The sequence below is a fragment of the Pristiophorus japonicus genome, chromosome 4 (assembly GCF_044704955.1).
Source record: "Pristiophorus japonicus isolate sPriJap1 chromosome 4, sPriJap1.hap1, whole genome shotgun sequence".
NCBI classification, from domain to species: domain Eukaryota; kingdom Metazoa; phylum Chordata; class Chondrichthyes; family Pristiophoridae; genus Pristiophorus; species Pristiophorus japonicus.
The window spans coordinates 108,469,115-108,495,451 of record NC_091980.1 but is presented as its reverse complement, the minus strand read 5'-3'; the positions used below and the strand labels follow the sequence as shown (position 1 = coordinate 108,495,451).

The window sequence follows — 26,337 nt, the reverse complement described above, 5'->3', positions numbered from 1 at the left end:
GGTGTACGAAGCGAAGAAGGCCGCGCTGAAGGACCTGCAGCTCGTCGGGTCCCGAGGCGCGTTCGTGAGGTCGCGGATCCGGTTCCTGCGGGATCTGGACCGCGGCTCCCCCTTCTTCTACTCGCTGGAAAAAAGGCAGAGTGTCCGTAAGCAGCTCTTGACGCTGCTGGCCGACGACGGCTCTCTCGTCTCGGATCCGGAGGGCGTCAACAACAGGGTCCGTGAATATTACGGGGCTCTGTTCTCTCCGGATCCGTCCAGCGAGGAAGCGCGTAGAGTTTTGTGGGAGGACCTGCCGAAGGTCGGCCCGGAGGGCGCCGAAAATCTGGAAGCTCCGCTAAGCCTGGCGGAGCTGACCGGTGCCCTCGCCCGGCTCTCGAGGGGAAAATCCCCGGGGCTGGACGGGCTGACCGTGGAGTTCCACAGGGCGTTCTGGGACGTCCTGGGGAGCGACTACGCGCGGGTCCTGGGGGAAAGTCTGGCGACCGGGGAGATGCCCCTCTCTTGGCGCAGGGCAGTCATCGTCCTGCTGCCTAAGAAGGGCGATCTCCGCCTCCTTAAGAACTGGCGCCCGGTCTCCCTCCTCAGCACGGACTACAAAATCTTCGCCAGGGCGATGTCTGCTCGCCTTGGTGCCGTGCTGGACCACATGATCCACCCCGACCAGTCATACACGGTCCCGGGCCGGACAATCCACGATAACATCCATCTGGTCCGGGACCTCATCCATTGTTCCCAGGAGGCTGGTCTGTCGGTCGCCTTCCTATCCCTCGACCAAGAGAAGGCGTTCGACAGGGTGGATCACGACTATCTGCTCGGAACTCTGCGCGCTTTCGGGTTCGGGACGCATTTCGTCGCCCGGATCCGACTTTTGTACGCCGCCGCGGAGTGTCTGATTAAGGTTAACGGGTCCTTGACGGCGCCCCTTCGCTTTAGGAGAGGGGTGCGCCAGGGATGCCCCATGTCCGGCCAGTTATACGCCGTTTGCGTGGAGCCTTTCCTGCGCCTCTTGCGGACGAGGTTGACGGGACTGGCTCTGCAAGGGCCGGGCGTGGAGGTCGTCCTCTCGGCTTACGCCGATGACGTGCTCCTCGCGATAGAGGATCCCGCTGACCTGCGGAGGATGCGTGAGTGCCAGGAGATTTACTCGGCCGCGTCCTCCGCCAGGATCAACTGGGAGAAATGTTCCGGACTCCTGGTGGGTCAGTGGCGGGTGGACTCCCTGCCGGAGGAGCTCAGGCCTTTTGCCTGGAGCACGACCCATCTCCTCTATCTGGGAGTCTACCTTAGCCCCGACGAGGGAGCCTGGCCGGCGAACTGGCAGGAGCTGGAGGCCAAGGTCGCCGCTCGCCTAGGGCGCTGGACAGGACTGCTCCGAGTGCTGTCCTACAGGGGTCGAGCGCTAGTCATAAACCAGCTGGTGGCCGCAATGCTGTGGTACCGGCTGGTCACTTTGACCCCTCCCCCTGCGTTTGTCGCCAAGATACAGAAGAAGCTGGTGGACTTCTTCTGGAACAACAGGAAGCACTGGGTCTCTGCCGCGGTCTTGAGTCTCCCGCTTGAGGAGGGCGGTCAGTCGTTGGTGTGCGTCAGCGCCCAGCTCGCGACTTTCCGTCTTCAGACCCTGCAGAGATACCTTTACGTCGAGCCCCCTCCTAGGTGGTGCGCTCTGGCGAGGTATTTCTTCCGCCAGCAGCTCGACCTCAATTATGACACGCAGCTCCTGTTTGTGAACTTGGGGGGTGCCAGGACCGCCCTCCGGGAGCTGCCTGTCTTTTACAGGGAACTCATCAGGGTCTGGAACAAAATCTCCACCAAGCGCAGCTCTCCGCCGGCTGGAGTGGCGGCCGTCCTGCAGGAACCGCTGCTCGGGAATCCGTACCTCCACGGCCGAGGCTTTATGTGGCGGTCGGAAGAGAGGGCTGTGGCTGGTGAGGTGACCAGGGTCAGGGACCTGCTCGATGGCGGAGGAGCGGGCTGGATGGCGCCAGACACGCTGGCGCGGCGCCTAAATTCTGCCAACGTCCGCCACGCGGCCGATGCCATCGAGTCGCTAAAAACAGCTCTGGGCCCTGACTCCGTTAGGTGCATCGAGGAGGCTCAAGCACGTGGGGAGATCCCGTCCGAACTGACCCCCGTCCGGACGGAATTCCTCATCGGCGCCAAACCCCGGAACCTCCCTCGGGGGCCGGCGCCTCACAACTTGAGCCGCCTCGGGGAAATCCCCTCCGTGCCTTTCAGTTCCGCGCGGAGGGGTTTCCTGTACGGGCTGCTCCTGCACACCCTCAACTTTGCCATCCTCGCCGGCCGTCCGGACACGCCATGGCGTACCATCTTGCCGTCCGGAGGAGGCGGGGGTCCCCGATGGAGGGCACTCTACGCAGGGGTCCTCCCACTATTCATCGGGGACTTGGCCTGGAGGGTGGTGCACGGAGCAGTGCCGTGCAACAAATTTTTAAGCCGGTTCACGGACTCCCAGGCCGCCTGCAATTTCTGCGGTCTGGAGGAGTCCGTGTTCCATGTTTTTATGGAGTGCACAAGGTTGCAGCCCCTGTTCCACTATTTGAAGGGGCTGCTCCTGAAATTCTGGCTGCACTTCAGTCCCACTCTCCTGATCTTTGGGCACCCTGTGCGGAGGGGAGCGGGTAGGTCCGAAGGCCTCCTCGTAGGACTGCTCCTGGGCACGGCCAAGGGTGCCATCAGCCGGTCCAGGCAGCGGGCGGTCGAGGGGGTCGTTCAACTTGACTGCCTGCCTCTCTTCCGCTCTTACATCCGGTCCAGGGTGTCCTTGGAGATGGAGCACGCGGTGTCCACCGGCACGCTCGCGGCCTTCCGCGAGAGGTGGGCACCGGAGGGACTGGAGTGCATCATCACGCCCGGCAACCAAATTTTAATTTGATTTTACGTTTTAAAGTTAATTTGTTTTAATTGCCGGTGCTTTTAGTGTCCCCTTCCCTTTTATAGGGGGCACTGGGGAAAATTGTGATTTTAGTGCCCAAAAAAAAACCAAAAAAAAAAAGAAAAACACAAAAAAAAAAACCAAAAAAAAGGGGGGAAAAAAAGGGCCTTGAAAATGTCTGGAGTGTCACCCAGGTCGGGTGGCACCGTTTATTGTTTTTATGTTTTCACAGGTGAACTCAAAAGAGTTTCATGCACAAGGAGGTCCGCGTACTGGCACTTTAACAACCAGCTGCTGGAGGACGTGCGGTTCCAGGACTCGTTCCGTCGATTCTGGTCCGACTGGAGAAGGAAGCAGGGGGGCTTCCCCTCCTTGAGGCTATGGTGGGACGTGGGCAAGGCTCACCTCCGCGTCTTCTGTCAAGAGTACGCGAGGGGGTCGACCAAGAGGCGGGCGGCCAGAGTCGGGCGCCTAGAAAAAGAGGTGCTCGACCTGGAAGCCCGTCTCGGTCAAGTCGTCCAGGACCCGGCCCTGCGGACGGTGTACGAAGCGAAGAAGGCCGCGCTGAAGGACCTGCAGCTCGTCGGGTCCCGAGGCGCGTTCGTGAGGTCGCGGATCCGGTTCCTGCGGGATCTGGACCGCGGCTCCCCCTTCTTCTACTCGCTGGAAAAAAGGCAGAGTGTCCGTAAGCAGCTCTTGACGCTGCTGGCCGACGACGGCTCTCTCGTCTCGGATCCGGAGGGCGTCAACAACAGGGTCCGTGAATATTACGGGGCTCTGTTCTCTCCGGATCCGTCCAGCGAGGAAGCGCGTAGAGTTTTGTGGGAGGACCTGCCGAAGGTCGGCCCGGAGGGCGCCGAAAATCTGGAAGCTCCGCTAAGCCTGGCGGAGCTGACCGGTGCCCTCGCCCGGCTCTCGAGGGGAAAATCCCCGGGGCTGGACGGGCTGACCGTGGAGTTCCACAGGGCGTTCTGGGACGTCCTGGGGAGCGACTACGCGCGGGTCCTGGGGGAAAGTCTGGCGACCGGGGAGATGCCCCTCTCTTGGCGCAGGGCAGTCATCGTCCTGCTGCCTAAGAAGGGCGATCTCCGCCTCCTTAAGAACTGGCGCCCGGTCTCCCTCCTCAGCACGGACTACAAAATCTTCGCCAGGGCGATGTCTGCTCGCCTTGGTGCCGTGCTGGACCACATGATCCACCCCGACCAGTCATACACGGTCCCGGGCCGGACAATCCACGATAACATCCATCTGGTCCGGGACCTCATCCATTGTTCCCAGGAGGCTGGTCTGTCGGTCGCCTTCCTATCCCTCGACCAAGAGAAGGCGTTCGACAGGGTGGATCACGACTATCTGCTCGGAACTCTGCGCGCTTTCGGGTTCGGGACGCATTTCGTCGCCCGGATCCGACTTTTGTACGCCGCCGCGGAGTGTCTGATTAAGGTTAACGGGTCCTTGACGGCGCCCCTTCGCTTTAGGAGAGGGGTGCGCCAGGGATGCCCCATGTCCGGCCAGTTATACGCCGTTTGCGTGGAGCCTTTCCTGCGCCTCTTGCGGACGAGGTTGACGGGACTGGCTCTGCAAGGGCCGGGCGTGGAGGTCGTCCTCTCGGCTTACGCCGATGACGTGCTCCTCGCGATAGAGGATCCCGCTGACCTGCGGAGGATGCGTGAGTGCCAGGAGATTTACTCGGCCGCGTCCTCCGCCAGGATCAACTGGGAGAAATGTTCCGGACTCCTGGTGGGTCAGTGGCGGGTGGACTCCCTGCCGGAGGAGCTCAGGCCTTTTGCCTGGAGCACGACCCATCTCCTCTATCTGGGAGTCTACCTTAGCCCCGACGAGGGAGCCTGGCCGGCGAACTGGCAGGAGCTGGAGGCCAAGGTCGCCGCTCGCCTAGGGCGCTGGACAGGACTGCTCCGAGTGCTGTCCTACAGGGGTCGAGCGCTAGTCATAAACCAGCTGGTGGCCGCAATGCTGTGGTACCGGCTGGTCACTTTGACCCCTCCCCCTGCGTTTGTCGCCAAGATACAGAAGAAGCTGGTGGACTTCTTCTGGAACAACAGGAAGCACTGGGTCTCTGCCGCGGTCTTGAGTCTCCCGCTTGAGGAGGGCGGTCAGTCGTTGGTGTGCGTCAGCGCCCAGCTCGCGACTTTCCGTCTTCAGACCCTGCAGAGATACCTTTACGTCGAGCCCCCTCCTAGGTGGTGCGCTCTGGCGAGGTATTTCTTCCGCCAGCAGCTCGACCTCAATTATGACACGCAGCTCCTGTTTGTGAACTTGGGGGGTGCCAGGACCGCCCTCCGGGAGCTGCCTGTCTTTTACAGGGAACTCATCAGGGTCTGGAACAAAGTCTCCACCAAGCGCAGCTCTCCGCCGGCTGGAGTGGCGGCCGTCCTGCAGGAACCGCTGCTCGGGAATCCGTACCTCCACGGCCGAGGCTTTATGTGGCGGTCGGAAGAGAGGGCTGTGGCTGGTGAGGTGACCAGGGTCAGGGACCTGCTCGATGGCGGAGGAGCGGGCTGGATGGCGCCAGACACGCTGGCGCGGCGCCTAAATTCTGCCAACGTCCGCCACGCGGCCGATGCCATCGAGTCGCTAAAAACAGCTCTGGGCCCTGACTCCGTTAGGTGCATCGAGGAGGCTCAAGCACGTGGGGAGATCCCGTCCGAACTGACCCCCGTCCGGACGGAATTCCTCATCGGCGCCAAACCCCGGAACCTCCCTCGGGGGCCGGCGCCTCACAACTTGAGCCGCCTCGGGGAAATCCCCTCCGTGCCTTTCAGTTCCGCGCGGAGGGGTTTCCTGTACGGGCTGCTCCTGCACACCCTCAACTTTGCCATCCTCGCCGGCCGTCCGGACACGCCATGGCGTACCATCTTGCCGTCCGGAGGAGGCGGGGGTCCCCGATGGAGGGCACTCTACGCAGGGGTCCTCCCACTATTCATCGGGGACTTGGCCTGGAGGGTGGTGCACGGAGCAGTGCCGTGCAACAAATTTTTAAGCCGGTTCACGGACTCCCAGGCCGCCTGCAATTTCTGCGGTCTGGAGGAGTCCGTGTTCCATGTTTTTATGGAGTGCACAAGGTTGCAGCCCCTGTTCCACTATTTGAAGGGGCTGCTCCTGAAATTCTGGCTGCACTTCAGTCCCACTCTCCTGATCTTTGGGCACCCTGTGCGGAGGGGAGCGGGTAGGTCCGAAGGCCTCCTCGTAGGACTGCTCCTGGGCACGGCCAAGGGTGCCATCAGCCGGTCCAGGCAGCGGGCGGTCGAGGGGGTCGTTCAACCTGACTGCCTGCCTCTCTTCCGCTCTTACATCCGGTCCAGGGTGTCCTTGGAGATGGAGCACGCGGTGTCCACCGGTACGCTCGCGGCCTTCCGCGAGAGGTGGGCACCGGAGGGACTGGAGTGCATCATCACGCCCGGCAACCAAATTTTAATTTGATTTTACGTTTTAAAATTTAATTTGTTTTAATTGCCGGTGCTTTTAGTGTCCCCCTCCCCTTTTATAGGGGGCACTGGGAAAATTTGATTTTAGCGCCCCAAAAAAAAACCAAAAAAAATAATTAAAAAAAAAAAGGGGGCCTTGTAAATGTCTGCTGTGTCACCCAGGTCGGGTGGCATGATCTTAATGTTTTATGTTTTGCAGGTAAACTCAAAAGAGTTTCATGCACAAGGACCCCCAGGTCCCTTTGCACCACAGCATGTTGTAATTTCTCCCCATTCAAAAAATATTCCCTTTTACTGTTTTTTTTCCCAAGGTGGATGACCTCACACTTTCCGACATTGTATTCCATCTGCCAAACCTTAGCCCATTCGCTTAACCTATCCAAATCTCCTTGCAGTCTCTCTGAGTCCTCTACACAACCCGCTTTCCCACTAATCTTAGTGTCATCTGCAAATGTTGTTGCACTACACTCTGTCCCCTCTTCTAGGTCATCTATGTATATTGTAAACAGTTGTGGTCTCATCACTGATTCCTGTGGCACACCACTAACCACTGATTTCCAACCGGAAAAGGACCCATTTATCCCGACTCTGCTTTCTGTTCGCCAGCCAATTCTCTATCCATGCTAATACATTTCCTCTGACTCCGCGTACCTTTATCTTCTGTAGTAACCTTTTGTGTGGCACCTTATTGAATGCCTTTTGGAAATCTAAATACACCACATCCATCGGTACACCTCTATCCACCATGCTCATTATATCCTCAAAGAATTCCAGTAAATTAGTTAAACATGATTTCCCTTTCATGAATCCATGCTGCGTCTGCTTGATTGCACTATTCCTATCCAGATGTCCCGCTATTTCTTCCTTAATGATAGTTTCAAGCATTTTCCCCACTACAGATGTTAAACTAACCGGCCTATAGTTACCTGCCTTTTGCCTGCCCCCTTTTTTAAACAGAGGCGTTACATTAGCTGCTCTCCAATCCGCTGGTACCTCCCCAGAGTCCAGAGAATTTTGGTAGATTATAACGAATGCATCTGCTATAACTTCAGCCATCTCTTTTAATACCCTGGGATGTATTTCATCAGGACCAGGGAACTTGTCTCTCTTCAGTCCCATTAGCCTGTCCAGCACTACTCCCCTAGTGATAGTGATTGTCTCAAGGTCCTCCCTTCCCACATTCCTGTGGCCTGCAAATTTTGGCATTGTTTTTGTGTCTTCCACTGTGAAGACGGAAGCAAAATAATTGTTTAAGGTCTCAGCCATTTCCACATTTCCCATTATTAAATCTCCCTTCTCATCTTCTAAGGGACCAACATTTACTTTAGTCACTCTCTTCCGTTTTATATATCGGTAAAAGCTTTTACTATCTGTTTTTATGTTTTGCGCCAGTTTACTTTCGTAATCTATCTTTCCTTTCTTTATTGCTTTCTTAGTCATTCTTTGCTGTCGTTTAAAATTTTCCCAATCTTCTAGTTTCCCACTAACCTTGGCCACCTTATACGCATTGGTTTTTAATTTGATACTCTCCTTTATTTCCTTGGTTATCCACGGCTGGTTATCACTTCTCTTGCCGCCCTTCTTTTTCACTGGAATATATTTTTTTTGCGCACTATGAAAGAGCTCCTTAAAAGTCCTCCACTGTTCCTCAATTGTGCCACCGTTTAGTCCTTGTTTCCAGTCTACTTTAGCCAACTTTGCCCTCATCCCACTGTAGTCCCCTTTGTTTAAGCATAGTACCCTCGTTTCTGATACAACTTCCTCATCCTCAATCTGTATTACAAATTCAACCATATTGTGATCACTCATTCCGAGAGGATCTTTTACGAGGAGATTGTTTATTTTTCCTGTCTCATTGCACAGGACCAGATCCAAGATGGCTTGCTCCCTTGTAGGCTCTGTTACATACTGTTCTAAGAAACAGTCCCGTATGCATTCTATGAATTCCTCCTCCAGGCTACCCCCTGCGATTTGATTTGGCCAATCGATATGTAGGTTAAAATCCCTCATGACTACTGTCGATCCTTTTTCACATGCCTCCATTATTCCCTTGATTATTGCCCGTCCCACCGTGAAGTTATTATTTGGGGGCCTATAAACTACGCCGACCAGTGACTTTTTCCCCTTACTATCTCTAATCTCCACCCACAATGATTCAACATTTTGTTCATTGGAGCCAATATCATCCCTCACAACTGCCCTGATATCATCCTTTATTAACAGAGCTACCCCACCTCCTTTCCCTTCTTGCCTATCTTTCTGAATTGTCAGATACCCCTGTATGTTTAATTCCCAGTCTTGGCCACCTTGCAACCATGTTTCTGTAATGGCCACCAAATCATACCCATTTGTAATGATTTGTGCCGTCAACTCATTTACTTTATTTCGAATGCTGCGTGCATTTAGGTAGTTTTAAACCATGATTTTTAGTTTTTACCCCTCCTGAAACCCTTTTATATTCAGTGGCCCTTTTTGTTTCTTGCCTTTGGTTTCTCTGCCCTCCATTTTTACTCATCTCTTTTCTGTTTTTTGTTTTTTTCTCCTTTTTGTTTCCCTCTGTCTCCCTGTATTGGTTCCCATCCCCCTGCCATATTAGTTTAACTCCTCACCAACAGCACTAGGAAACACTCCCCCTAGGACATTGGTTCCGTTCCTGCCCAAGTGCAGACCGTCCAGTTTGTACTGGTCCCACCTCCCCCAGAACCTGTTCCAATGCCCCACGAATTTCAATCCCTCCCTGCTGCACCACTGCTTAAGCCACGTATTCATCTGTGCTATCCTGCTATATGCCTCAGGAAATACAGCAACTATGTCCTGGAGTTCAGCCTCTGTTTGTGCACAACCGCAGGCGTCGTCCACGTAATGTAGCTCAACGACAGAGGTTGGGGTGGTCTTGGACCTGACCTGGAGACAGCACAGGTTGAACAGGTTCCCACTGATTCTGTAGTTTAGTTCCACTTCAGCGGGGAGCTTATTGACTGTGAGGTTGGAGCATGAGTCCACGACGACCTGCAGGCCGTGATGCTTACTGTGATCCATCACAGACCCAATCCACATCCGGACCGGGGTCAAACAGGGCTGCATAATTGCCCCAACCCTCATCAGCAGCCCTCTCCACAAGTCTGAGATGATGGGGTGTGTCTACAGGTTAGATTTCCCTTCATGTAGCTGACATACGTCTTTGTCTGCCAGAGCACATTCCTATCTTTTAAGCTATCTCTTTGTACACTCTATGAAAGATTGGGTGTTTTAACATTCTGCTTGTGGTAACTTAAGATGCTTGCTTTGGTGGTGAGTGAATAAATTTACTGCCACATAACTGCCTAAAGCCCTTTAGGTATGCAAGTCAGAATAAAGTACTTTAAACATTTTCTTTATTCTAACCCCCAGCATTATTTCTCCTGTTTCAAATTTAAAAAAATCAAATTCATACTATTAACCTCCAATTGAATGAGTGTGGGCGAACCATAGGACTGAATTTTCTGTGGTGGTAGTGGCCGCGATGGGTGGTGGGTCGGGGGGTAAAGTTGTTTTTTTTGACAGAGGATGGGGAACCTGCTATCAACTCACTCCCATGAGCCTTTCAGACAGGCGCATCTGTCAGTGTGGAGCTGAACCGACCTGCAGTGGAGGGGGACCCAATTGAAATCATTATCGGGTAGTTTACAGGCACTTAAGAGCCTTTTTCCTCCTACTTTTTAAATTTCCTTGCATGGCCAAGGGATTCACACAGCTCAGGAACCATGTCTGTCAATCTGAGGTGTGAGTTCCATGACCATTGCTCCAGCTGATTTCTTGACAGCATGAAAACCAAACCCAAATAAAACCATGTCGATTACATCAGCTAACAGATTGATGGAGATACTGTACTACTTGAAAAGCTATTGGTAAATGTTAATGTTTCACTCACTATTCTCAGCTGTTGCCTTCTAACTGAACAGTAATTGCAGTGAATTGATCTGCACTATAAAAAATGACATATACCATTTGAACGAACGTTTGTGTTGTTTCTGGTCAGGTTTTTCTCACAGTGTACTGTGATTGTCCAGTTATGTTAAATCAAGTCATCAACCGTAACAATTTCATTCTTATCACTCATTCCATTGGTTTAATTTGCTTTCAGTCCCTATGACTAATTTAATTTTTCAGTCTGAGAATTTAGGGTGAATATCTCTGGCAGTTCTATCACTTGTCCATTGTTAACTTCAACGAAAGTGCTATAGAAATCCCAGAAACACATTGTAAGCACCACTTACACTGTTTGTCAGGGATTTCACAGCTCTTCTGTTGAACTTGCACAAGTTTGCAAATCCACCCCTTTACAATTACATTTAAAAGCTGCTTAATTTTGTATGTTACTTATACACACATCTTTTATTTGTACCAGTTACTGATACAAAAGTCTATTATTTTATGATTCATCATCATCATCATAGGCGGTCCCTCGACCGAGGATGACTTGCTTCATGAGTTCACAGGTGTTTCGATGAAGGACCCAATGTTCCAGTCCTGAACTCCAATTGAGAGGGTGGAAGATGCCTGTGCGTGGATTTTTTTAACATGTGGTGACCGTTGCACACCAGCCACCACACGGGCTTGACAGAGCGAGGTCTTGGTCCAGTGGCAAGGATTAACCAAGATGACTGCTCTGCTGCACGGACCTAGTGCGCACACATATCGCAGTGTGGGCTGGCCCATGCTGCCCCGGGCCCTCAGCTCTTCTGGGCCCCGTACCCTCATTTGTCGTACTTCCACCACGATCTCTTGCCGCTCATCCGCCCCGACCTTCCCACTCCTCTGTACCTGGGCCCTGCCGATGTTCCTGCCCACGCTCCAAAACGGCAACCAGGGTTTTGATGACATCACCCAGTCGCCCATCTCAAAATCGTTGCACACATGGAGCAGCTCACGCTGGAGGTTGAAGTGGTACGCCGCTCCAGATCTTTTATCCTCCCGATCTGCGGAGCTGTTCTCTCTGTGTTTGTGATTAAAGCACCAATAACTTCCCAATTAATGTACTTTCTAAATTTGTTCTTGATCGCATTTGTAGATGGAGTCATAATACTTAATAATTTTATTTAAATATTTGTCAATCATATCTGCAAAAGGACATAAGCAGGCTAAGTGAGTGGCAAAAATTTGTCAGAGTTGGAAAGTGTGAGGTCATGCACTTTGGCAGAAAAAAAATCAAAGAGCAAGTTATTATTTAAATGGAGAAAGATTGCAAAGTGCCGCAGTACAGCGGGACCTGGGGATACTTGTGCATGAAACACAAAAGGAAAGTATGCAAGTACAGCAAGTGATCAGGAAGGCCAATGATATCTTGGACTTTATTGCAAACGGGATGGAGTAGAAAAGCAGGGAAGTCTTACTACAGCTATACTGGGTATTGGTGAGGCCACACCTAGAATACTGCATGCAGTTTTGGTTTCCATATTTATGAAAGGATATACTTCTTTTGGAGGCAGTTCAGAGAAGGTTCACTAGGTTGATTCCGGGGATGAGGGGGTTGACTTATAAGGAAACATTGAGTAGGTTGGGCCTCTACTCATTGGAATTCAGAAGAATGGGAGGTGGTCTTATCGAGACGTATAAGATTATGAGGCAGCTTGACAGGGTGGATGCAGAGAGGATGTTTCCACTGATGAGGGAGACTCGAACTAGAGGGCACGATCTTAGAATAAGGGGCCACCCATTTAAAACAGAGATGTGGAGAAATTTCTTCTCTCAGAGGATTGTGAATCTTTGGAATTTGCTGCCTCAGAGAGCTGTGGAAGCTGGGACATGGAATAAATTTAAGACTGAAATAGATGGTCTCTTAATCGATAAGGGGATAAAGGGTTATGGGGAGCGGGCTAGGAAGCGGAGCTGAATCCATGATCAGATCAGCCATGATCTTTTTGAATGGCGGAGCAGGCTCGAGGGGCCATATGACCTACTCCTGTTCCTATTTCTTATGTTCTTATATATGTCTTTTATTATATTATTGTACAATAAAAATTCAACACCCACTATGTTAGATTAAACTTTAAATTTAAAGTGGCCAGGGTCCCTTTAAGGATCTCAGCTTAAAATGCGTCATGAGTGACCTGCTCAATGTAATTAGGCTGAGTAATGTGCTGGGTGGGTTAATAGACCCCGTTAAGTTAAATTCATTTTGTACAGCGGGATGGAGCCAGCAGCGGTGTCGCGACCTGCATGGACACCTCCTGCACTGGATCTGCCAAGGTGAGGAAAATTCCGGCCATAATCTCTGTTTATCTTGCAATGCCAATGCTGCTTGATAGTTTATAGCTGCTGCCAACTGACCTGAGATGGACAAAGTACATGCTGGGGTAATCCATCTAGCTGTCCAACTGGGAACTAGCCAAACTCACCACATTGCTATTGTTTCACAAAATTTGATTTGGCATGATCATAATAATACATCAATTTTAATTTTAAAGATTGCCCCCACATACATGAACAAATCAATGCAGAATTGATTTATTTCAAACTTTTTCTCTTCTGACATTCTTGTATAATGTTAGTAGGAAACCTTTTACCTTAAATAGGGGTGAGGGGAGGGGGTGGGGATTGTGGGGGGAGGTCAGCTTAGCTGGCAGCTATAAAGGAAATTATGCATTTCATAAAATATTCTGTTGGCATGAGTTTTTGATCATTTTATAGCCAAATTGTCTGGAGGCAATCTGAGACCTTGGAGAGGTCATCTGCTCTTTCCCTACAGAGGCAAAAAAATACAGCTCACTCGCTGTTTTGTCATTGTGCAAAATAAACATTTTTTGTGCTCAAGGCAAAGTTACCTGACTGAAATGTTAAACAAATCATTCTTGCTAAGCATGTGTGTTAAGAAAAAAAATGTAGGCTACATCTCCTGTGCACAAAACAAGATGGGCTGAAAATCTACAGTCATTCCAGCAAGCTCCCACTGTAAGTCTTCTGTGCTGCGGTGGAATGACCAGAGGTTAAGTCAGGCCCCGCTGTATCTATGTTCCATGATCCTGCCAGTTTCCTGGAGCATGATTTGGGGTGGAACCTTTCTCCCCATATCAGAAGGAAGTGACTCACAGGCTGGGGGTTTTCTTGCCTTGGCTTAGCAGAACAGTATCTGCCTGGTACACCAAATGAGGAGGCCTACTGACTTACTGGCTGGTGGAAGTAAATCACAGCTAGGGGTATAGGGGTCTTTGATTTGGCCTCGATTTCTGAAAAATTGGAAAATTCTCTTGACTTTTTTCAACTCCCTTATTTCAGATTTCAGAATGTTTTGGGGAGACCCCAGCATCACTCTTTCCCCCAGAGAGGGCAGATTCTGCCAGAATTACCGGCCTTCCCTGAATGACAGGTGCCCACCAATGAAATTCTAATAATGAAGCCTTCCCCTGGCCTATCTATTCTGGTGGGGTCAATCCCAAAAGCTGCTGGTAGGTGCATCCCAAAATTTATGCTGCGGTCCCATCTCCGTAGATTTTCAGGGCTGACTATCCATTAACATGACGGAAAAGATTCAATTAGATTTGTTTTATGAAAAATGTTTCAAATCAATATCTTGGGGCTCTCCAGATTTTATTAAACAATCGTTTTTGATAATTACATATGGCTGTCAGTGCACATTTAAAATGGTTTATGGTTTGTCAGTACCGAAAAGAGAAATGTCATTATATAAATCAGGTTACTCTGATTTTGTCATCCCTCTGTTATGACTGAATCATTTTTGTTGTTTTAATTTCCAGAAATATTGTGAAAATGTAATTTCAGCTCAGTTTTTCCACATTCACATATTGAAGAAAAGCATAATATTGCACTTGACTAATTAAGCTTCACATTTAAACTGAAAATAATTGCCTCATCTGATAACGATTGATAAGAACCATTTTCTGATTGATGTCCATGAGTCTATAGAAGTGCTACTAAGATATTTGCAAAGGAAACATCAAAGCTTAACTAATCTTGTCTTCATCCAAGCTACAGAAACTATCAACAATTTACTTTAAAAAAACAGCAAACAGAGCACATTTTGGGGCTTAATAAAAGATGTTCAGGTACAGGTTCAGCAGCACATGGTACTCCAGGCCTAACTTCAAGTGCCAGCAATTTGTGGTGTTGATCCAATAATTAATCTCATAGGGAACTCACAGTTTGACAAGGATGGTATGAGTTGCCAAGGGTATGACAAACCCTCTGACGGAGGAAGGGATGGATTTTCTTTCCAGATGATCAAGCAGTGTGACAATATTCAATTAGTTGGTAAATGTAGGTAAATGTACTGGTACTGGACCAAGCTTTTTTTTGATAATTTTGCTTCTAAGAAATCAGCATGATATCCAGTTTTTGAGTGATGAGTGAGTATATTAATGACACAGGAGGAAGTCCTGACATTTAAATAATTCTCTGTTAACGATCCATCTGAATTTGCTCCGAGGAGTGGTAGAAAACAGCAATATAAATGTTTTTAACATTGGTCTGCACATTCTTTTTCTGCATCAGCGGTGCAAAGTGTTCCTGTGGTTTACTCCAGTTTGGCACAAAAGCATGGAAATTTATTGCAGTATAGAAAACAATACAAAAATAAATATGGACTAGAATATAAAATCCAGGCTTTACTGTTACCTTTCACAGGAATACAGATATTTTTCAGTTAGTTAATTTTCACTAAGCTATAGGGATCTGCTTAATGCAATGATATTACATTTGAAATTATGTAAGTATTTCTTACCTTCACAAAGTTGAAATGAATGTGAAAGCTTTGTCCTTCTCCTTCTACCTGCCAAACCCAAAGTTTACCATTGAGTTCAGTTGTGGACAGACTGTACCGTTCCAGAGTGAAGGTACAGTGCAGGTTTCTTTGACAGCCATTCCAAATGTGATAAAATGGAATTTCCTACGAAATTAAGTAAGGCAGATATTATTCTTTGAGTTCAGTTAGCACGAGTTAGAAACAAAAATGACTAAACAATCTAAAGTCAAACAGAAAACACTCAGAATTATAGAATAGTACAGCACGGAAGGAGGCCATTTGGCCCATCGAGTCTGCGTCAGCACTTTCGAAGAGCAATCCAATTAGTCCCTGCAATGTTTTCTCCTTGAAATATTTATCGAATTCCCATTTGAAGGCTACTATTGAATCAGTTTCCACCACCCTTTCAGCGCCTAACAATGAGTTCACTCTAAATGTCACTGAAACATATTTACAGGGGCATCCTGGGCTCTATGGCGAAGGTTCTGGCCACTGAATTTCATGGAAAAGAACTAAAGGGACGGATTTTCCGATCCTTTTTGTCCGTTTTTCACCCCAGAGCAGCGGCAATGGCAGCAGTGAGGTCTTCTGGATGGGTGGTCAGCCTCCAGCGCCCCGTGGGGGTTTTTGGGGCTGGTTTTGCGGCGTCGGGGAGCAGTACCACTCGGAAATGCACAATGCCCCTGGTTGTGACACCGGCATGCTTTTTGACTCCTGCCCGACCCGTACACCCTGCAATGTGCCCCGCAGTGAACGCCTGGGAAATTGGGTGGTCCAAATTATACCAACTGCAGAGAGGTAAGTAATGCGGTCCTAAGGTAAGTGTGATTGTCTTTTCTTTTAATTTCTTTTTGTGATTTATGTTGTGGTAGCATGGGACATGTATTGGGAATGTTTTCGTGTTTTTTCAAGTTTTCTTTTTCTCCTCAGATGTCTCTCAGAGCGCTCCCGGCCCAGCTATTTAGTTTGGGATTTTCCCATGCTAACGCCTTGAGAGAGGTGTGCAATGGAGAGCTCCCTTAACGCTGCGCCCCAGACCCAGGGCCCAGCCTCCCAATTTTAATGACTGAGGCGCAAACTGTTCCTGGGCGTAAACTTTAGCGCCTCGTCGCCATCACTGCCCCGAAATCAGTAAAGCCGAAAATCCACCCCAAAATATTTTAAAAATAACGATCTGGAAGATAAGAGTAAACATTTTACATAGGACCTATTTATCTGCATTGTTACTATTTATTTTTAGGTAAAAGTTCTTGCTTCAAGACACCCTCATGACATTGAGAAATTCAACCTTTATGATTTTTAAAATAAATACATTGGAAAGAATACTTTATTGAATAAACGGAAGTTTAATTTGGTTACCAAATAAGTCATTTTAAGTACTTTGAACAAAATAAAGTACAATGCATGAAGGGGAGAAATCTTGAGGAAATGATTTCCCACTTCAGACATCATAAATGCAAAAAATTAGATTATTTATTTTGCACTCACTTTGTCCTGTATTTTATTTTATGTTGTCTCTTTGGAGTTTGACAGTCAAGATGCTCAATTTATTTGATGCCTAACAATCTTTTAATGAAAGATCAAATTTTTGATGTAATTGCTGTTAAATTACAGCAATTTTGTCTGCATTTTATTGCAGGAAAACAATGTTCCAGTATACACTTAGAAATTATTTAATCAAAAATATTTTTATCATGCAATGCATTACAATGTTCTAAATGTGTCAGTTTGCTGTCACAGTATCTTTTAAACAAATCAGAGCTTTGGGTTTCTGAGCACTCTGGCAAAATACCAGAAAAGTCTACAAGTCTGAATCACAGCCATAACTGTCACTCAAATCATGCTACACTATTTCAGAAAGCTTTGCTGACTTGATCAGGGCTACAAGATGGATGGGGGCACAACATTCTAGCTGGGAATGTAGGATATACAGGTACGGTATCATCATGGTTATACAAAAGCAAAATACTGCGGGTGCTGGAATCTGAAATAAACAAAACTCCTCTGACGCCCTCCTTTACTTTAACAGTTTCCAGTTTCCTGGCCCTTTTCACCATGGACGTCCAATCCCTCTATACTTCCATTTCCCACCAGGATGGCCTGAGGGCACACCGCTTCTTCCTCGAGCAGAGGCCCAACCAGTCCCCATCCAGCACCACCCTCCTGGCTGAACATGTTCTCATATTGAACAACTTCTCCTTTGACTCCACTCACTTTCTCCAAATTAAAGGTGTAGCTATGGGAACCCGCATGGGTCCCAGCTATGCCTACCTTTTCGTGGGATATGTGGAACATTCTTTGTTCCAGTCCTACTCGGATCCCCTCCCTCACCTCTCTTTCTGATGACTGTATCGGTGCCGTTTCCTGTTCTCGCCCTGAACTTGAAAATGTCATTCACTTTGCATCCAATTTCCACCCTTCCCTCACCTTCACATGGTCCATCACCGACTCTTCCCTTCCCCTCCTTGACTTCTCTATCTCCATTTCTGGTGATAGGCTTTCGACCAGTATCCACTATAAACCCACCGACTCCCACAGCTACCTGGGCTACACTTCTTCCCACCCCGCATCCTGTAAGGACTTCATTCCATTCTCCCAGTTTCTCCGTCTCCGTCACATCTATTCTGACGATGTCATCTTTCACACTAGTGCCTCTGGCATGTCTTCCTTTTTCCTCAACCGAGGATTCCCCTCCGCCATGCTCCTCGACCGTGTCCATTCTATTTCCTGCACCTCTACTCTCACTCCTTTTCCTCCCTCTCAGAACCACAACAGCGTTCCTCTTATCCTCACCTTTCACACCACCAGCTTCCACATTAAATGGGTCATCCGCCATTATTTCCGCCACCTCCAGCGTGATCCCACCACCAATCACATCTTCCCCTCCCCTCCCTCTCAGCGAAAAAGGAAGAAATTGATGGGATTGAAGGCCGATAAATCCCCAAGGCCTGATGGACTGCACCCCAGAGTACTTAAGGAGGTGGCCTTGGAAATAGCGGATGCATTGACAGTCATTTTCCAACATTCCATAAACTCTGGATCAGTTCCTATCGAGTGGAGGGTAGCCAATGTAACCCCACTTTTTAAAAAAGGAGGAAGAGAGAAAACAGGAAATTATAGACCGGTCAGCCTGACATCAGTAGTGGGTAAAATGATGGAATCAATTATTAAGGATCTCATAGCAGCACATTTGGAAAGAGGTGACATGATAGGTCCAAGTCAGCATGGATTTGTGAAAGGGAAATCATGCTTGACAAATCTTCTGGAATTTTTTGAGGATGTTTCCAGTAGAGTGGACAAGGGAGAACCAGTTGATGTGGTATATTTGGACTTTCAGAAGGCTTTCGACAAGGTCCCACACAAGAGATTAATGTGCAAAGTTAAAGCACATGGGATTGGGGGTAGTGTGCTGACATGGATTGAGAACTGGTTGTCAGACAGGAAGCAAAGAGTAGGAGTAAATGGGTACTTTTCAAAATGGCAGGCAGTGACTAGTGGGGTACCGCAAGGTTCTGTGCTGGGGCTCCAGCTGTTTACATTGTACTTTAATGATTTGGATGAGGGGATTAAATGTAGTATCTCCAAATTTGTGGATGACACTAAGTTGGGTGGCAGTGTGAGCTGCGAGGAGGATGCTATGAGGCTGCAGAGTGACTTGGATAGGTTAGGTGAGTGGGCAAATGCATGGCAGATGAAGTATAATGTGGATAAATGTGAGGTTATCCATGGCCCTAAATACTCTTTCCAGGTGAAACAGCGATTTACTTGTACTTCTTCCAATTTAGTATACTGTATTCGCTGCTCACGATGTGGTCTCCTCTACACTGGGGAGACCAAGCGTAGATTGGGTGACCGCTTGGCTGAACACCTCCGTTCAGTCTGTAAGTGTGACCCTGAGCTTCCGGTCACCTGTCACTTTAATTCTCCACTCCACTCCCACTCTGATATCTCAGTTCTCTGACTACTGCACTGTTCCCATGAAGCTCGAGGAACAGCACCTCATCTTTCGTTTAGGCACTTTACAGCCTTTTGGACTCAACATCGAGTTCAACAACTTCAGACCTTAACGTCTGGCCATCATTGGCTCCTTCCCACCCCCTCATCCGCCTCCCCATCTTATGTTTTTTTTTCTTCTTTTTTTTCTCTTTGTCTCTAATGGCAGCTGGTCATTACTCTGCCATTCACATCCTATCCAGATTCATCTTTTTCTAACTTCTGTCATTACCATTTCAATTCGGCCCATCATCCCTTTTGTCTCTCTAATCTCTCCTGCCTGCCACCATATTACAGACCTTCCCTTTTTATCCTTTCTCCCTTTCCCCCTTTCGATGCTTAATAATGTGCTCTCTTCGAACATTCGGCAATTCTGATGAAGGGTCGTCGACCCGAAACTTTAATTTTGTTTTTCTCTCCACAGATGCTGCCTGACCCACTGAGATTTCCATCATAGTGGTTATGTTACTGAACTAGTAATCCAGAGGCCTGGACTAATGATCCGGAGACATGAGTTCAAATTCCACGGCAGTTTGTGAATTTAAATTCAGTTAATTAAATAAGTCTAGCATCAGTAATGGTGACCATGGATTGTTTGATAAAATAGCTCACTGGTGTCCTTCAGGGAAGAAAACCTAAGTGGTCTGGCTTATATATGACTCCAGACTCTGGAGTGCTATCAAGCAGCAGCTCGTCACCAATAACTTGCTCACCGATTCTCAGTTTGTGTTCCGTCAGGAACACCCGGTTCCAGACCTCATTGCAGCTTTGGTTCAAACATGGACAAAAGAGCTGAATTCCAAAAGTGAGCTGTGAGTGACTGCCCTTGACATCAAGGCAGCATTTAATGGAGTGTGACATCAAGGAGCCCAAGTAAAGTCGAAGCAATGGGGATCTGTGTGCAAACTCTCTACTGGCTAGAGTCATATCTAGCAGAAATGAAGTTGCTTGTGGCTGTTGGAGGCCAATCATCTCAGCCCCAGGACATTGCTGCAGGAGTTCCTCACGGCAGTGTCCGAGGCCCAACCATCTTTAACTGCTTCATCAATGACCTTCCCTCAATCATAAGGTCAGACGGCTGGATGTTCGCGGATGATTTCAGTCTTCAGTTCCATTTGCAATTCCTCAAATAATGAAGCAGTCCATGCGTGTATGCAGCAAGCTCTGGACAGCATCCAGGGCTTGGGCTGATAAGTAGAAAGTAACATTTGCACCACACAAGTGCCAGGAAATGGCCATGTCCAACAAGAGAGATTCTAACCATCTCCCCATGACATTCAATGACATTAACATTGCCAAATCCCCTATCATAAGCATCATAGAAGTCACCATTGCCCAGAAACTTAATTGGACCAGCTACATAAATACTGTAGCTAGAAGAGCAGGTCAGAAATTGGGCATTCTGTGTTGAGTGACTCATCTCCTGACTCCCCAAAGTCTTTCCACTACCTAAAATGTAAAAGTCAGGGGTGTGATGGAATACTCTCCACTTGCCTGGATAGGCGCAGCTCCAAAAGCACTCAAGAAGCTCAACACCATCCATGACACAGCACCCACTTGATTGGCACCCCAACTACCACCTTCAACATTCACGCCCTCCACCACTGGCGCACCGTGGCTGCAGTGTGTACTATCTACAAGTTGCACTGCAGCAACTTGCCGAGGGTTCTCCGACAGCACTTCCAAAACCCATGACCTCTACCAACTAGAAGGACAAGGGCAGTACGCACATGGGAAAACCACCACCTCCAAGTTTCCCTCCAAGTCACACACCATCCAGACTTAGAAATATATAAGCATTCCTTCATCATCGCTGGTTCAAAATCCTGGAACTCCCTCCCTAACAGCACGGTGGGAGTACCGTCACCACACGGACTGCTGCAATTCAAGAAGGAGGCACACCACCACCTTTTCAAGGGTAATTAAGGATGGGCAATAAATGCTCGCCTTGCCATTGATGCCCACACCTTGTTAAGTAAATAAATAAAAAATAAATTAAAACAATTCAGATGTGCACTGCTTCAAGTTCCCTGCAATAAATCAGCAAGAGGTGCAATTCATGTAGGCCATGTCAGACAATGGCAGTTTTTCTCTTTCAATCCCAGTTAAATTCTTTGAATGCAACATTGGGCTCGGTAGTGCGCATTGTTTGTGTACTAAGGTGCTATTTGGGGACCAAAATGGCGTCCAATGTGCGTGCACACTTCTGCCATGAATCGTGCTGGATACCATTTTAGTGAGCGCGCGCAGCTAACATCCACCAAAAGTATGCAGAGCAGGCAGATCATGATGTCAATGACAGTGCCATTTTGATGTTCAATGTTCCAGCCAATGTAATCTCACACAGCTGAACACACATTAAGCAGTAGGATGGACCTTCCCACCGGCGATATTTAAAGGGATCATCACCTATTTACAGATTAGGTGTTGGTTGATTTCTCCTGGCTGTTGCTACGATTCTACACGTGTTTGTTGTTTTCCATAGTTCTTTCCAGTTGCAAAAGTCTACAGGAAGTGGTGTGGCAGGTACTGAAGAGTTTTTAGCTGACTTCAAGGCTTCTGCACAAACCATTTGCTGCCAGACATGGGTGCACTAGTTGGCATTCTCCTCGGAATACCGCATTACTGGGAGAAAGAGCAAAGGCCACGCAGAGCAGGTCAAGCTGCTGGAAGTGGGGGTGAGAGTGGGAAAAGGGTTCTCTGGAGGAGGCCATATCCACCCAGGGTGTTCAGGGACCAATTCTCCTTCCTGAAGCTCAGTGAGGATCAATGTGTGAGACGTTTGCACTTCAATAAGGACATCCTCACTGAAATCTGCCACCTGCTCCAGCCACAACTGCAACCTCAGAGCAGGGCAAGGACTGCATTACCAGTGGCTGTGAATGTGACCGTTGCCATGAACTTTTGTGTGTCTGGCTCCTTTCAGGCTGGAGGTGGAGATATTTGCAAAATCTCTATTTAAAGAGAGCTAACTGCCTTTCATTCTCTCTTGCCAGAGACCAGTAAGTGGAGCTTCTTCCCTCAACGTTCAGCTGGTTTACGACCATTGGCAGCGCACCATGCAGGTCAATGCCCGGTATCCTTGCAGCAGTCATGATGCCTTCATTCTGTAGCAGCTGCTGTACCATCTGCATTGAGCCACCATGGCAAACTAAAGGATGGCTACTGGGCGACAAAAGCTATCCGCTGATAACATGGTTCATAACTCCGTTGCGAAATCCCACCCATACGTGCATACAATGAAAGCCAGGCAGCCACACAAAATGTGACAGAGCAGACCTTTGGCATGATGAAACAACACTTCCACTGCCTGGCCCGCTCTGGAGGACCCCTGCAGTACTTGGTTGAGCGGGTGTCAAGATTTGAGGTAGTCTGCTGCCATCATGAGGGGATAGCCTTTGCTACCAATTATATGGCGAGCAGCTGAGAAGCGGGAGCATGAGGAGAAGAGGAAGCAGAGGGTGAAGAAGAAGAAGAAAGAGGAAGAAGAGGAAGGGAGGAGGCAACTTAGACAGTCCCTTTCTGTCCGGGCTGTGCGTGAAGAACTAATTTGCGTGCGATATCAGTAACTGCAATCCCAATTCCCCATTCACCAACAGACTCACACCTTACCTTCCCTCTGTCACTGACCAGCACAGTGTCCACTTGGCCAACAAAAAAATTAACATTCCAAACCTATTTTATAAATGGAAGTCATGCCACACTGCATACAAACAAAAACTAATCACCCTTGTGCATTCCCTTAGTGCCTGTCATCCATGTGCCTTTGATTGTCCTCGTGTTCCTACGCCGTGCCTACGCCTATAGCTGCAGCAGGGTTGATGGAAGGCCGTTAACTTTCAGTGGAGGATACTGCAGATAGACTTGCAGGAAGACCTTGAGCAGGTCTGGGCCGAGAAGGCCATTTCTGCGGACTGTACCATCTCGGTATAGGTGGCAGCAGTCTGGGTTGGCTGGCTGATAGGCAACAGCAAGGGTACTGGCGGAGTGGCGGGGTGGGAAGATGAGCGAGGACAGCAGGTTTGTGCTCCTTGGAGCCGCTGCCAATCCCCCGGGACAGCGCATCAGCAATCCTAGTAATCTGTTGGCGGACAGATTGCTGAACTGATGTGACACCCTGCAATCCCCTTTGAACACTGTAATCCACTGCCATGATGGCAGCAAGTTGACCTTGCATGGCAGCAGTCTGAGCTTTCACTGGAGCACTCAGACGTTGGGTGGCCTCTGCTTCTACAATCGGCCATTCGATGCATCATCGTGGTTGGGTCCGCAAGTGTGCGACAGAGTTGGCCACCACTTATGTGCTGGAAAGGATGGGCACTGTGCCAAGTTTGTGCTGGACTCCTCCATGTTCCTTGACATTGAATGCAGATTTTCTGGCAGGCCACCCAGTGCATACCCATCAGCTTTCTTCTATAGTACATCAAAGTACTGAACTGAGTCCTCTGTAGCAGAACCCTTGTGAGACCTCGCCCTCTTGCGAGATGGCACCTGCGCTCATGCCCTGTGTCTCGCCGCATGTAGATGTTGACACTACTCTATCCCCTAAGATGCATGCAGTGTCAATATCTGAACTGGTGTCTGCGAGTGTGATATCAAGTGATGGCACTGTATCTTCATCATCACTGTCGTCTTGCTGTTTCTTCACGATGCACGATGCTGAGAATGATGTGAAGAGCACATTTAGTGAGTTGGTCTTACCGCAGGTAAAGGGTACACAGCCAGATAGGGAATGGAAGACCAACAGGAAGAGCAATGCAAGGAAGGTAGTGCAGGGATCCCCTGCGGTCATCCCCCTGCAAAACAGATACACCGCTTGGGTACTGTTGAGGGGGATGACTCATCAGGGGAGAGCAGCAGCAGCCAGGTTCATGGCACCGTGGTGGGCTCTGCTGCACAGGAGGGCAGGAAAAAGACTGGGAGAGCTATAGTGATAGGGGATTCGATTGTAAGGGGAATAGATAGGCGTTTCTGCGGCCACAACCGAGATTCCAGGATGGTATGTTGCCTCCCTGGTGCAAGGGTCAAGGATGTCTCGGAGCGGGTGCAGGACATTCTGAAAAGGGAGGGTGAATAGCCTGTTGTCATGGTGCATATAGGTACCAACGACATAGGTAAAAAACGGGTTGAGGTCCTACGAGACGAATTTAGGGAGCTAGGAGCTAAATTATAAAGTAGGACCTCAAAAGTAGTAATCTCAGGATTGCTACCAGTGCCACATGCTAGTCAAAGTAGGAATCGCAGGATAGCTCAGATGAATACGTGGCTTGAGGAGTGGTGCAGCAGGGAGGGATTCAAATTCCTGGGACATTGGAACCGGTTCTGGAGGAGGTGGGACCAATACAAACCGGACGGTCTGCACTTGGGCAGGACCGGAACCAATGTCCTCAGGGGAGTGTTTGCTAGTGCTGTTGGGGAGGAGTTAAACGAATATGGCAGGGGGATGGGAACCAATGCAGGGAGACAGAGGGAAACAAAATGGAGACAGAAGCAAAAGACAGAAAGGCGAAGAGTAAAAGTGGAGGGCAGAGAAACACAAGGCAAAAAACAAAAAGGGCCACTTTGCAGCAAAATTCTAAAGGGTCAAAGTGTGTTAAAAAGGCAAGCCTGAAGGCTCTGTGCCTCAATGCGAGGAGTATTCGGAATAAGGTGGATGAATTAACTGTGCAGATAGCAGTTAACAGATACGATGTGGTTGGCATCACGGAGACATGGCTCCAGGGTGACCAAGGCTGGGAAGTCAACATCCAAGGGTATTCAACATTTAGGAAGGATAGACAGAAAGGAAAAGGAGGTGGGGTGGCGTTGCTGGTTGAAGAGGAAATTAATGCAATTGTAGGAAAGACATTAGCTTGGATGATGTGGAATTGGTATAGGTGGAGCTACGGAATACCAAAGGGCAGAAAACGCTAGGGGGAGTTGTGTACAGACCTCCAAACAGAAGTAGTGATGTTGGGGAGGGCATCAAACAGGAAATTAGGGATGCATGCAATAAAGGTGCAGCAGTTATCATGGGTGACTTTAATATGCACATAGATTGGGCTAACCAAACTGGAAACAATAGGGTGGAGGAGGATTTCCTGGAGTGCATAAGGGATGGTTTTCTAGACCAATATGTCGAGGAACCAACTAGAGGGGAGGTCATCTTAGACTGGGTGTTGTGTAATGAGAGAGGATTAATTAGTGTTTACATTGTACATTAATGATTTAGACAAGGGGATTAAATGTAGTATCTCCCAATTTGCTGATGACACTAAATTGGGTGGAAGTGTGAGCTGCGAGGAGGATGCTATGTGGCTGCAGAGTGACTTGGATAGGTTAGGTGAGTGGGCAAATGCATGGCAGATGAAGTATAATGTGGATAAATGTGAGGTTATTCACTTTGGTGGTAAGAACAGAGAGACAGACTATTATCTGAATGGTGAGGAAGAGAGGTGCAACGAGACCTGGGTGTCATGGTATATCAGTCATTGAAGGTTGGCATGCAGGTACAGCAGGCAGTTAAGGCGGCAAATGGCATGTTGGCCTTCATAGCGAGGGGATTTGAGTACAGGGGCAGGGAGGTGTTGCTACAGTTGTACAGGGCCTTGGTGAGGCCACACCTGGAGTATTGTGTACAGTTTTTTTATTTTCTATGTTTCTATGTTTTACTGCATGGCCAGGTTACACCTCTTGGGTATCTGAAAGGAAAAAGACACAAGGATAGGATTATGGTGAGGTGGGTACGGAAAGTAAGAGGTGTATGCTTACACCATCTGTAGCTTGTAAGAGATTGTGCGATGAGGGGGAAGTGGGATTTGAGAAGGAGGCTTCGTTATGAGGATACCGTCATCCTCGACGGTTTCCACCCCACCGCTGTCCACGGACTCACCATTAACAGTTCCAACAATGGCCAGCATTGTCTCCTCCATGAGGGTTAGGATATGCAGGTGTGCCTATCCCCCTACAGGTAGCCTCTGCTGCCTCCAGTTGTGCACCACCTTGTCCTGCAAGAGAGGGGCAGTGTGTCAGTGAATGTCGGGCAATCTGTTTGGGTGATGTGGCTATCATGGTTGAATAGCTGGCAGAGTGTGGGTGTTGGCTTTGCAGCAGTACTGTGTGTGTGAGAGTGAGGTGAAGCATATGAATGTTAGGTATGATTCCTGATTGGTAGAGATTGTTGGTAGGTGAGTGATGGGTGTGTGGTTAATTGAGCAGTGGCTGATGCTAGTGGTGCAGTTGGTAGGATATGGCATTTGAAGATACATTCACTGACCGTGACCACT

The 26,337-nt window shown here is 48.7% G+C and overlaps 1 protein-coding gene across 1 annotated transcript in view; it reads right to left on the bottom strand.

Moving 5' to 3' along the window:
- Nucleotides 1-26,337, bottom strand: part of unc5a (unc-5 netrin receptor A) — a 712,676-nt gene that overhangs the window by 24,971 nt on the left and 661,368 nt on the right. The window contains exon 14 of the mRNA XM_070877285.1: nucleotides 15,059-15,223. Coding sequence (XP_070733386.1) covers nucleotides 15,059-15,223 — 165 coding nt within the window. The remainder of the gene's footprint in view (nucleotides 1-15,058; nucleotides 15,224-26,337) is intronic.